Below are 14086 nucleotides of genomic sequence, written 5' to 3'. Positions count from 1 at the left end.
TTGCCTGTAACAGTAACTAGCAAGTGCTGTCTCTGTCTTTATCTTGACCTATGAGCTTTCTCATCCTATTTTCTTCCCCTGTCCTGTTAAGGAGGGGGAAGTGAGCGGCTGGGTCAGCATCTGGCTGCAGCCCAAAGTCAACTCACCACTGTATGGTACATATATTTAATTCTTTTCTTTGCTGCCAGTAGTCTTTTCTTTGCTGCATGTATTTCTAACTTATGATCAATCCTTGCACCCCAAATCCTCACAACTATCAATGTATATCTTGGAACATTTTTGCAAGATAACACTAAGCAATCTTATTTGGTTTATTTTCAAATTACTGTACAAAACATTCAATGGAGTATCTGTAGGCTTTGCTCAATAGGATATACAATTCTCATTACTGCATTTTCATTTCCAATACTCAAATAGAGGAAAAATATACCTTTAATGCATTTCTGTATATGTTGCCTTCCAGCAAAGGCAGTAACTGATTCAGTCATTGGCAACATTCAAAACTATATAGAGTTTTGTTTTACAAGACTAGACCACTGTATCTCAGACCTTAGGCTTTATCAAAGAAATAAAATCTATATGCCTAAAAGCACAATGATGTAAACAGACAAAAACATCCTTTCTCTTGACCACTAGATCAGTTAGGCTCCAAAGCAAGAAACCTTTAGTGCAATGTCCTCCCATAGCAAAATTCTCACAATGCACAAAACTCTGCTGAAGCAGGCTGTACACTCAGGTACACATCCAACAGAGTGAATAAGTAACATGCTTGGAAATTATCATCAGCACACACCTGCTTTAGTCTTTTCCTGTTCTCCTACTCTCATTATGCCACAGCAACCCTTTCAAAAGTACACATAGACTTGGTTGCCAATATATACTGTATTATCAAGAAAATCCTTCAGAAACCAAAATACCAGTTTATAGAAGCAAGTGTTTTCATCTTCCCTTGAGCTACCAAAGATTATTAATACGTATCAAAAGGATATTGCAGATCTTTAATTGTCTGGGTTTACATAAGAATCTTTGACAGGACTTGTAGGGCCTTCAGATATACATGCTCGTATTTCCCATCTTTCCTCAGACAAATCTCAAACTTACTTTAATGAGAATTCTGTTCATATAAAAAAAAAGTAGTGACAAGTCAGAGGTACATTCTTAAGCACAACACTTGGGGCACACCACCTTAAAAGGCCAAGAAATAACAGCAGTACTTAAAGAGGCAAGAGAGGCAACCTTCCTAGCTAGGCCACCTGTCATACAGCAGAAGGGCACAGGGTATACAAGGTTATTACTGCAATGCCTATGAGCCCCAGAGTACAGAATCACATTAGTTTTCAATACATAAAACCAGAAGAAAAACAACCTATGTCAAAAGAGGTTACAATATGACTGTAAGACAGAATAGATGGAGGTGAGCAAACCAGTAAATAAGCTGCACTATAGAGTCTATCCCTCTAATTTATCAGTTCTAAGCCAATTGGTAAATTCTCTCATGCACTAAAACCACTGACAAAGCTTTTTTGTGCTAATACACCTTTGCCAAAGCCAATTAAAAACAGAAAACATGGTGCACCCCCCCCCAAGCACACTCTTGCACATTTCTAAACATGGCGTAGTGAAAAGGGTTGAGAAGACTTATTGTGGGAAAATGACCTATCCAGTAAGCAATTACAGAACTACTACTACAGAAAAGTGAACAAATGCCAAAAGACAAACACCTAGGAAAGTTGTTATTGAGAGTCCTTGAAAAGTCCTGGCTCACTCTATGCATCAACTGAAAAGCTCAAAATTTCAGTCCACTCCAAATACTCATAGCCAGAGATTTGAAAAGTAGAAAGGAACAGGTTAGCAGTCAAAAGCTACAGAAATGCTGGACCTCCCTTTTAAGAGGTGCAGGTAAGAGAATTTGCTAGTGAGCAGAAGCAAATTAATTTAAACTTTTTATTATCAAGGAAAAATAACACACTATTTCCCTGAAGACCTCAACGTAATCATCACTATAAAGATTTCTATATAAAGCAGAAATTTAATTGAAACCATCCTAGCCTACTTCTTCACCATTCTATATATTGTCATTCCTGCTCATAAAGATAACTCTAGAAACCAAAAGCTTCTTTATTCATGGTGGGATTCTCCTCTGCTTTATACAGCAAGCGACAATCTATCACTGAAGAGTGCACAACTGAAAATAACCATTGGCAAGAAATACTAGGTATTGTCAGAGAATTCTCTGACCACAAAATTGAAATACTTTTCTACCTAACCATGAACACAGCTGGTGTGACACAAATAACTCAAAGATAAAAATTGATTATGATTCTGATGAAAACATTTTAGGATAGCAAATAAAGGACAAAACTAAAGATTCAGTTTAAATTTGCTTACAACCATGACCCAACAGATGCACACCTCACAGTTTAAAGCCAAACTTTATTCCTGTAGTTTATTTAACTTTACAAAAGTTGGGCTTTTTTGCCAAATCACCTATTTAAAAAAATGCTGTGCTTGTAGATGCTGCTCCACAAGTCATTATCCTTGACTGATAACAAGGGAACCACATTCCTACCCTAACATCTAACCTACTTCTACAGGCTATTATTTTGAAAAATCCTTAAAGGTATCTGTGTTACAAAAAAATGTATTTACACTTTAATAGTACATTTTATGAAGTTAAAAAAAAAAAAGATCTGCATTTGAAGGTACCTGCATGTCTATATTTTGAGAATTTGAAAATTTTTCATTATTTATATAATGATTATATAATGATAATATTAATATATTTAACATTACAGTAGTGAACAAACACCCAAGACATTTTTTGAAACATTTTCCTTTATTTATGCGTTGCAAACACATCTGTACATCATGTGCTTTAATATTATTAACTCAAATTTTGTGACAGTAAGTCAGGCATAGTTCTTCATTTCTCATATCCTTAACCCAAATAGCCAGTTCAAAAAAACTCCCCCAAAACAACAAACCACCAAAACAACTCCCAACAACAATAAATATCAGGGTGCTGACTGTGTAACTATTCAGACAACAGCACCTCCTGCTTAAGTGATTATTGCCTTCAGCTGCTATCTCTTCCATACATTTCTTTTCAGGAGTTACTATCACTTCACATCTTCCAGTTTTATTGTGGTCGGTTGGTCATCCAACCACTCCTTAAGTTAGCTTGTGTCAAAATTACCAGACTTAAGAGAAACTTACTAGAAGTACTAAGATCATTTTGAGAAGGAAGAAATAGCTACACACAGTTGTAACAGCAAACCACGGTATGTCAAAATTACCAGACTTAAGAGAAACTTACTAGAAGTACTAAGATCATTTTGAGAAGGAAGAAATAGCTACACACAGTTATAACAGCAAACCAGGGTCAGGGGTCAACAAACAATAACCTCAGAAAGAGATGACAAGCACTGAAAGGTGGGAAGCTCGTAAACCACCTCAGCTGCACTCAAACGTGGCTGTCTACAATCACACATCTGGAGGCAGAACAAGCCTCGCTTACAGCCAGCTCCACTGGGAGAGCCCTAATCAACAACACCGACTTTACAGTAATGAAAGAAAAGCTCAGGACAGTCAGGCAGTAGCCTTTGTGAAAGCCAGCATCAACTGCAAGCCTACCTTTGACTCTGCATCTTAAGCAAGAACCAAGACGTACGTGGAGCATCAACACCCATCTGCGCACACAATAACCACCTCCAACCAATTAACTCAAGCTGCAGGCTACGGAGGAGCCTCCCAACACAGGGTTACAAAGGACTGTCTTTGAACAGGGGCAGTATCTTCCCCTCGCGGCTTCCTGGAGCAAGGGCAGGGATCTTCCAGGTTCAGGTGCCCGCCCCGCGGCCTCTCCCGCCGGGGCGCAACAAGAGCCCAGCACGGGCCTCCCACGTGTGCGGGGGACGCGGCCGCAGCGGACAGAGCTGGCGCGCAACGCGCGCTGCCCGCCGGAGCGTTGGCGCGAAGGCTCGGAGCGGCTCAGGTAGCCCCTCCCCCGCCGCCGTCCCCAGCCCCGCCCCGCGAGGGGGATGGAGGGGGCCGCGGCCGGCCTGGCGCTGGGAAGAGGAAGCGGGGAAACGCGCTCGGGCGGCGGCGGCGGCGGCGGGCGGGGTCACGAACTCTGACCTTTCACAGGGGCACGGCACACAAAACAAAACACCACCCCACCCCACCCCCCGCGCGGCCCCGTAATACAGACCCGGCCCCCCCCTTCCCCTCCGCGGACCCCGTTAGACCCCTCACCACCGCCGCCGCCCTCACGGGGGGAGGGAGGGCCGCTGCTGGGCACCGTCACCCAACACCGGCCCGCCTGGGCCCGGGTCAGGGTCACCGCCAGGGCACGTTTGGCGCCAATTCTTGAGGTAAAAATCGTTTTTTAAAATTGAGGCGGCCCGGTTGGGTTTCTTTCGTTGGGGCCAGGAAGAGGGAGGGGGCGCGGGGAGGTGGCATCGGGGCCCTGTTCGGGACACCCCCGCGAGCGGCAAAGGGGAGGGGTAACGCTCGGTTTAAGGGGAGGGGGGATTTCAAGGCTCCGGTGTTTTGCTGGTAAGCGAGAACCAGACGTGCTGCAAGGCTGGCCTACAGCTCCTGGAGGCAGAGAGAGAGAGAGAGAGAGAACACCATTGTGAGGTGCTGGGTTGATCCGGTGCGGGAGTCCCGTTGCGGAGCCGCTGGGCTGGAATGTGGGCCGCCTGAGGTCGGAGCCGGTCCGGTCTCGGTGAGAGCAGTCTGCTGTCCGGGGGGTCGCAGGGGCGATGGTCGCGGCGATGACGAGCTCGGGACACGGACACAGAGAGAGAAGATGGAGTCTGAGCGGGCGGAGGCGGCGGCTTGAACCCGACCCTTTTACCTTTGCCACCGGGAGGGCGGAGGGGAGGGGGCGGCGGGTACTTTGCATACGGGGCTGAGACCGCCGCCATCTTACCGGCCGCTTCCCTACTGCCATGCCCGGGCCTCTCATAGCCTGACATAAGGATGTACCGGAGGGGAGGGGGAGGGGACCTAATGGCGGCGGCGGCAGCCCCGCCTGGGAGTTGGCCGCCCGCCAGCGCCGCCATCTTGTGCTTAGTAGCGTCCCTCGAGTGTTTTCCCTCTTGCTCGAGAGGCGGGGCCACCGGCCTTACAGGCGGTTCCCTCAGCCAATCGGTGACGTGTGTGGGAGTGTTGCCTCTTTGATGACGTCACTGGTTGGAACGGAAGGTGGGGGGGTGTGGTTTCATGGCGCGCGGGGCCAGCTGCCTGCATGCTCTTCAGTGGCGGGCTGCGAAGCGCGCCGTAGCCAATGGGGGCAGGCGGCGAGGCAGCGGGAAGCAGGCTGCTGTCGGGTTCGGCGCGACCCAGGCGGGTCTGAGGCGTTGGAGCTGTTCCTGTCCATGGCTCTGACCTCCTTATTTTCAGTCGTGTCAACTGTTGCAAGGATTCCGGCCGGCTTCCTGGCACGGTGACATTGTAACAGAGGTACCTGGCAGAGTCTAACCTGCGAGCCCTGCCTTTCCTGTGTCCTCCAGACTCCTGATGAGAAACGTAGTGGCCTGCTCCTCGATGTAGCTGAGTCAAACATGCAGCGTGAAGAACCGTGTTTCCTTAAGACAAAGGAACAAATTTCGATAAGTTTGAATTCGGCCTTTTGCCACGTCATCTTAGTAGGGCCATACCCATAGAATACCTCAAATGGCGTGTATGACTTTATTCTGAGATTTCACTACAACTTAGGGAGACATTAATGGGTTTATGCCATATTTTGGACAGCGGCGTATCTACATGTACTGAGTTGGCTACCACCCCATTACATTATTTTCCTGGTGCTGCAGGTACATCCTTGTAGTTTTTAAGTTCCACCTTTTTTGTTAGTTTGTTTTGGGGATATTTTTTTTTCCTTATGAACTCTGCTGCTCAGGAATGTTGCTAGGAAGCTGATTTTTGCCTTGTGTCATGTTCTGGGAGTCAACACCATTAACAAGCTTATTTGGCGTGGCTTTGTGTGGTCTCTGTGCTTCCAATTGGATTTGATCAGATAGCCTCAGCTTACTGCTGTTTTTGGAAGGTTGAAAGTACAAAAAACCTTTGTGGATAACACCACCAGCAGAAAATCTGTCAGAGCCATACCACAGCAAAGACTTCATTGGGTCTTAGAAAGGCATTCTTATGAACAAAATATCTCATCCTCAGGGCTTCCTTCATCTTAAAGCATTGAGAAAACAGCATGTTATGAGCATATGGTTATCTTCCTTGCTGAACATAAAAAATAATTTAAAATAAAACAAAACACTGAAAAGGAATTAATGAACAACTGAGAAACCATCCATAAGCTGCAGTATCAAATGGGTCTGGTGGAAATGGTTCATAAGCTTACTATGCAAGTTGAACACGTGAATAAAAATGACAAGCTGTATGAGAAACTAGCATAAATATTCTCATAGGGAATGTCTCAAATTTGTGCATTGTTATGAAGAGTCTTCCATTGACATATACAAAACAATTTTCACATTTAATTGAACACAATGTGATTTAATCTTTCTAACTTAATGAATTTTGACATTTTCAACATTAGCTTTGTAGAAGTTGCATTTGAATGGGGGGTGTTGGTGTTAGAGATGCATGTCTTTTTCTGTTACATATTTTTATATTGTTCTTAGTATGTTTTAATTTTATGTGAAATGATTGCTTTGCAAGTACCAACAGAAGGTTTTCAATAAAATATCAAATGGGCCAGCATTCAGGAATGCCTTTTCATTACCCACACCTGGGTCAAAATCAGAACTCTGGCTCTGTAATGAGCAAGTCACAATTAAAAACTGAATATGTGAATTTGCAATCTTAATTAAATTTACCCTTGGAGACATGCAGCCCTATAATGATCATTAAAAATGTATTAGAAGTATTTTTTCTTGTTTCTTCCTTTTCCTATTCACTTTTTCTTTTTCTTTTTTTTTTAAACCCTGAAGAGTGTGAAGTTGAAGATACAGTCAGTCACAATAGGATAAAACAATTCTGCAGTATTTTCTCTTCAGAGTGATAATGCTTTCACATTACAGTAAAAAAAATAGATAATAGAAAATACATTTTAGATCTGACAATTTATTGTGCAAGATTACCATAAGAATATGGATGGACATGGCAGTTTGACAGAATGACTCGATAAAAATTTGCTCAAAACAGCATTCTTGCTGTTTCCTTGTTCGGCATATAATGTAGAAGCAGTTCAACTGTAAGGTTTCTCTCCTCTTGAGTTGAGGAAAGAGCCTTAGAGATCTGTGAATTCTGCAAACTGCATCAGTAGTTGATGCTCAAATTAGTCCTTTCTAATTTATGAAATTAACATCTCTTCTTTGCAGCTGAAAAAAATAGAGTAAAAATAGTATATTAGAGGCTTTATAAAGTAAAATAATAACTGTGTCTTAGCTTTTTGAAGAGTATGGTTCCAGTATGCATGTACTGTACATATATGTATATATATGTGCACATACATGTATCCATGCTATATTTTCTTATTTGTCAGATACATCAAACAGTATTGTAAATTATCAAAAAGTCATATAAGAGCTTTCTTTAATAATAAGAAAAAACCCCTAACTTTTGTGCCTGATGGAAATTCCTGGCATCTTTTCAAACAGGTTCTCTAATGATCTTGCTTCACCATGGCAACCAATATGGAGGTGCTGGCTCAGCAGGTAGTGGAGACTCAGCAGGTGGCTGAGGTGAGTGACAGATGATATCACAACAGTTGGTATATGAGCTTTGGAAATGAAAAACATATTAGGGAGTCCTTGCTGTTTACAGTTAAGCACAAATGAAATAGAAAATCTTTATAGAACAGTATTGCTTTACACTTGAGGACAAACAAGAAACAAGTGCAATTAATATGTGGTTTGTTTACCTTACTTCATTCTGGTGGCCCCCATACTAGAAATGCAAGTACGAAATTCACCATGAACTATAGAGAAACTTGGCTGTATTATGCATTGTTTAAAAAATTAATTTAAAAAAATCAGGTAATTTGATCATAAGCTTGACCATTTTGGACATGAAAGGTTTCTGCTCATCTCTTGAGTTGTCATCTAAATCCAAAACAGAGTTTGAAGTTACCTGTTTTACTTATGAACTATATTAAATTTACAGTAGACTGATTAATTTAAATCAGGCTTTATATTTTCTGCCTACACGTATGAGAAAAAGAGCACAAAATCTGCTTAAAGTGATATTAAGTGGTGTCCTGTTTTGATGTATATTCACTGAAGCTTGGATGCTCCACAGCTAAAATGTCTAAATCAACTCGTAAACACTGAAACTGCATGTGACCATGGCCATAGAAAATAGCCTATTTACCTCCTTCAGTATGCAAACTTCAGTCAAAAAGGCTAGAATTCTTGTCTATTTAAAATTATTTGATTTAATATCCTCAAATTTACTATGATTTATCATGTGATTACTTAAGGGGTTTAATAAATAACGAAGGGCAAGTAGGCTGAGAGACCTCTGTAGTCAAAGCCACTTTTCAGACATCAGTTTGGGGTTTTTTTTTTGACCTATTGAACTAAGATTACACCTGGTTATTAAAAAAATACTTTTAGTTCAAGAAGAAGCTCTGTACATGAAGGAAATATGTGTGTCGTGTTTTCAGAAATGGATTGGAGATTACCTACTTAGAGCAATTTTTTTCTAAAAAAATTTGGTTCTTTTTAAATAGTGTGGAAAATGGCCTACTGAGTATCCTGGAAATAACATCTAAGGAATAGTTTTAAAAAACTCTAGAATTTCACATTGAAAACTGACAAGGGAATTTTTGCTATACCAGGTATCAATTTGGCAAGCTGCATTTTTTAAAAAGCACTTCCAAACAAACTTGGAAATAAAAACCTGTAATGGAAATACTGGCAAACCTTATACTATTTTGGTAGAACTTGAGTGCTGTAATCACATCTAAGGCACATAAAATATGTGACATTTGTAATTCCTCGTGCAGGAAATGCACCGTGGTAACATAGTGTGATGGTTGTATCTTGCCACTGGAGAGATCGCTCCATCTCAAGAGTGTATGAAGCTCTGTGATTTCTTCTTGGCCGGTGGGTAAATAGAGGGCTTCATCTCTTTATAGTATTCAACTCCTTAAATTATATGCCTGTCCACACCATGAAAACTTTGTTCATGGAAAAACCATTATAAGCAGCATTATTTCATTAAGAACTAAGTAATGCTATGACCATGTTAATGTTATTTCTTTATGAATGGCTGGCTGCCTGCTATTTGTGTCTTCAGTCAGATACAGTTTTTAATACAGGTGAATACATTACTAGTTTTCTTGAAGTATGCTAAAATTCTATATTTGTACTTACTGTTTCTCAGAGAAAATGTAACATGAAACTTGGCACTGGCCTTAAAAAATGAGAGGCTTTTTCAGAATGTCCTATTTTTTATTGATGAAAATTAAATGGAAGGAGAGAAAGAGTCATGAATCATGCACTGAATTTTGAGTTATGAATTATGAGAGACAAATTACAAACAGGACAACTTAATGCAAATATTGGCGAGTTTAGCTGTATCTGCATAATTTTTTCAACATACTTGCCACATACGTAGTGATGGGTTTATTGAGAGCTATGTATGATGCCAAGCACCAAATCAGACTGCCATGCAAGTAGGCCATATGTTGTTTTTATTTCTTGAGCAATAGTTCATCAGGTGTGTTTTCCATGAAACTGTGAGTGTATCACAGAAGTTAATGAGTGGACTCCAGTATTGAATGTATTTTTGTACTTATTCTATTTTTAGGACTTTGTAAAATTGTCCTTGTAATGGTTTCAAATGGTTTCACTGCTGTTGCTTGCTTCTGCTTTATAGCAGTGTTGCTTGTTGCATTTTTCCAGCTGCTTATTTCTGAACAGATTGGGTGCGAGCGTTCCATTTTTAGTGTCTGCAGTTGCCTTTACTTACAGTTCAAGAGATCGGAGAACAGAGAGCAGCTATGGTTATGAAGTGGAGATTTATTCCCTGTGCAGTGCCTTAGGTTTTAATGCGGAGTTTTTAAACAGAACTGTTACTGTGGGGAGAAGTAAGGGCCATTTCTTCTTTCCAACATCAGCTCTGATGTGACCAGGAAGAACTTTTAGTAGTTCCTAAAACTGTATCCTTCCAGTTCCATGACAGCCACAAACTATTCCCAGTGCATCCTTTTTCTCTGTCAGAGGCTACAGGGAGAGAGTCACAGGAGATGACTCTATTGAGCCCTGTGCTTACTGGGATCTTGTTTAAGCCAGTTGCATTGCTGGAGAATTTCAGTTGCTTTTGATATCCTCAGTGCCCTGGTAAGAATCTATCAAAACATTGGGCCTTTCTGAAAGTATGTTTTGCCACGGGACTGAAGAAATACTGGATATCTTTGTCACAGAAAGTACCTCTGACACATTACATCAGCATTCATCAATTTAAAGTCCAGATGAAGCACAGTGTGTTGATAGGGGAGAGCAGAAACACTGCTGTTCCAATGGATTAAGTTTTGCTTTGTTAATAACAATTAATGATGTGTAACATAAGGCCATTTATGCTTAATATTTTTTTATTATCATTGGCCATTTTCTCACTTCTGCATGAATTTTCAACGTGGAGTTTTGATGCTGAGTCTTCTCAAACAATTTTTAGTTCAAATATAGCTTTTCTCAAGTTACTGTTAATTGCATAAAACCTAGACATACTGTCAGCCTGAGAGGTATCTCACACAAAGTGCATATTGGAATAATGAGATCCTACATGGCTTATGCAATTTGGCAGCTTCTGAATTCAAGAATGTTACCAGATGTAGTTTAGCTGCTTGTGTAATATAGGTACTGAGGTGTTATAGAATCATTTTGGTTGGAAAAGACCTTGAAGATCATTGGGTCCAACCTACCACTGCCAGTCCAGCCTCTAAACCACGTCCCTAAGCACCACATCTACACATGTTTTAAATACCTCCAGGGATGGTGACTCAACCACTTCCTTGGGCAGCCTGTTCCAGTGACTGATAACCCTTTCGGTGAAGAAATTTTGTATTTGTAAGACATAGTCTGTGATTTTTGTTTAGGATGCAGATATGGCAAGAATTGCAGCTTCTTCCATGACTGTTGCCTTCATATGTCTCATACAAGATCTCACACCAGCATCCTGTTAGGGCAGTTAAACTACAGATGAGTTCTTCTGTGATGGATCTGAATTTTATCTGCTGTTCTACAAAGGGCCCAAGTGGTCAGGACAGTTAATGCCAAAGACTATCACTGAAACAATTTTTAGATATATCTTACATCTGTGAAATAAATATATTTGGACATTTCCAGGCAATACATACATTTTTCATAAAAGCCTATTATTAATTTCATAGCTAAATAAGTTAATTAGGAAAAATATGTATAGCAAAATAAGTCTTTCTGATTTGATACGTAGCATTTTTTTGTGGTGTAAAACTTAGTACTATATTTTCATTGAAATTCTTTAACTTTTATGAGAGAAAAATTGTAAGAATAGTTTAAATTTCTGGATGCATTTGGTCTATGATTGCTTAACTATGCCTTACTTTAATTTCTATTATCTTTTCTATAATACTACTAATATCTCTGAAATTGGTTTATGCTCACTGAGAACTGACCCGTGTATTCAAGCAATACAATTACTTTGGCTTTTAGTGGCATGAATATAGGAAATGGTCTACTTCAGTTAGAGAAGCTTAGAGGCTTTAAAAATTCCTCCACTGTGTAACTGATTGATTATTCCTTCAGTATATTTCTTAAATGCTCCTTTCATCATCAATGTGGTACTGGGGAAATAAGCTATAAAAGTATTGAAAGTATTGAAATTTTGATTAGTAAGTACAGAAATTTATCGGATATATAGTTATGCTCATACAAACATACCTATGCACATAGATGTATACGTACACTATGGGCTAGTTTAGTAAATTAGTATGTGACTTGACTATATGGCTATGAAGAAACTTTATTTATTTCAAAGGACATAAAAATAATGAAATGTCTAGAGAAGCTTAGCTTCAAACTCCAATTTTATATATACATGTATATATTTTTTATATACCTATATATTGGAAATTTAATATAATATGATTGCAACTAAAATGCAGAATTAAAGTGAACTACTAAAAAAAACCCTAGGAAAAAATAACTATAGATATACAATTTTATATAAATAGATTTTTATGTATATAAAATGACAAAATGTTGAATAAATGAAACAGAAAAAGCCAAATTTGATTTCGTCAGCCTTCAAAATGCCAAATACTTGTTTTTAGTTTAATGACAAAAAAGGCAGGACAGTAGATATGTATGCTTCTAAGTGTATTTTTATATTTCTTGAGCTTTGTGTGGATCCTCTGTGTCATTTAATGCATGTCATTATTAATTAATTTATATACACTTCAGCATATGAAATTATTGCTAGTGATACTTGTTGGTTTGAGAGCCCACACAAATGCAGTCCTCTACCAGTGGGCAGACACAGAGCAGGCAATTCTCTGTGCTATGCCGCTTGTCTTCAGCTTCCCTCTTGCAGTGGTATACCAGAAGTGCACTTGGCATGCTTCATGAAATTGTTTTGTTCTCCCAGTGTGCCTACATATAACTAATGTTTGCAATGTGAGTGCTAAAATGAAAGTATCAGTTGCATCCTCATGGACTTTTAAGGAAATCACACAGTAGTTAAGCATGAAATGTTTTCAGTCTGTACCAGACAGGATTGGTTAGTGCTCTGAATCTGAAAACTACTAATGTACTAACTACATTAGTACACTATAGTTGATATAGTTGATAGGTTTTGTATTTTATTTCAAATTTTGATTACTTTTCTAGCTTGTCTTTTGATTCAGAAAACAAGCAAATTTTAGTCTTTGTTTTCTTACTGTGTGTTTTTGTATCACTTCTGCTTAAGCGTTACAAGGATTTGCCTTCTCTTTGCAATACAGCTATTCCAAACATTAGAATTGGAATGTCTACTTCTGAACAGAGGGTTATGTAGTGACAAAGTGCTGTTATATTCAGGATTTGGTTTTTGTCTCAGGAAAGACAGCTGCTAATCAGGTATCATAAATGTCTTTCCTGAATGAATTGGACAAATAAAAGCCAAGAGTGACAAGGTTATGAAGTGTGGTGTCAGATAATAAGCACAAGGAAAATCCAACTAAAATTTCACTGGATTTTCTCAAGTTTTAGGTATAATACTTTCCCCCACACTAGATCACAATTAGTTGACCTAACATTTACATTGTACCCATATACTTCTGTAGTTACAGTAGTTGTGCAATAGATAATTGTGTTTTCAAGTAAAAATTGTGTGTTTCAAGTAAAGAGCCTAATTTCAATAGCAAGCACATTTCTGTGCTAAGATTAGGAGTCCTTGAAGTTAAAATAAAATACCAGTGCTACTTAAAGACACCTAAATCATGCATTTGTTGCATAAGGCTTTGTAATGGAATCCCAGTGCATTCAAGTTTACTGTTGTAAAACTTGTCAAGTACATGGTAATTTTTCCCAAAACTTCATATACCATAACTTTAATAAATTTAACTTACTAAGAATTTAAAAATATTTTCTTTTTTCACCCATTTGTCAGCCTTCACTGCAGCCTCATACGAATGTTTTGGGTTTGGAATTTAAGCTAATTAATCACACGTGTCATGAACTTACTGTGTTAATTCTTAAGTGTATTAAGACTGATTATGCTACTTCACATTTGAGGCCCCTGAAGTAGTTTAGAAATGCCTATGTTCCTCTGAATATATTAGCTTAATGAACTTTAAGGCTAAAGATGCTCCACAGGGAATGTGGTGGATTTTCCTTTCAATTTTGCTGATTTGAAAATAATTCAAGACACAGGCAAACTCTTTTCTCAGATTTCATTTTGTTGTTTTACAGCTCACAGAGAGTGAGCAGGTTGAGGGGCTTAAGAACAGAGTACAGGGGGAGGGGAAGCTTGATAACCTGGGACTATCTTCCCCAGATAAAATTAATCTTACTATTAGAGAAACTCCTTCAGCAGCTGGCAAAACAGCAGGAACACATTGATTCTGCTTCCTTGGTTACAGGGAATGATAGCGCAC

At 39.5% G+C, this 14086-nt stretch overlaps 1 protein-coding gene across 9 annotated transcripts in view; it reads left to right on the top strand.

Annotated features, from left to right (window-relative positions):
- The first annotated feature begins 4046 nt into the window (after positions 1-4046).
- The window catches only part of NR2C2 (nuclear receptor subfamily 2 group C member 2), a 46244-nt gene continuing 36204 nt past the window's right edge, over positions 4047-14086 (top strand). For 4 of the 9 annotated variants that reach the window (XR_012837086.1, XM_075762578.1, XM_075762579.1 and 1 more), the window contains exons 1-2: positions 4047-4373; positions 7626-7709. Coding sequence is in view for 4 of the 9 variants with exons in the window: in XM_075762578.1 (XP_075618693.1) it covers positions 7650-7709 (60 nt within the window). In the remaining 5 variants the exon portion in view is untranslated. Of the gene's footprint in view, positions 4374-4535; positions 4730-7625; positions 7710-8974; positions 9075-14086 lie in introns of those variants that run through there. The other 5 variants (XM_075762572.1, XM_075762575.1, XM_075762570.1 and 2 more) reach the window with 5 other exon arrangements.

Source organism: Balearica regulorum, chromosome 10, assembly GCF_011004875.1.
Source record: "Balearica regulorum gibbericeps isolate bBalReg1 chromosome 10, bBalReg1.pri, whole genome shotgun sequence".
In the NCBI taxonomy this organism is placed as follows: domain Eukaryota; kingdom Metazoa; phylum Chordata; class Aves; order Gruiformes; family Gruidae; genus Balearica; species Balearica regulorum.
Note: the sequence above shows the minus strand (reverse complement) of the source record. Positions and strands in the feature narration are given on the sequence as shown.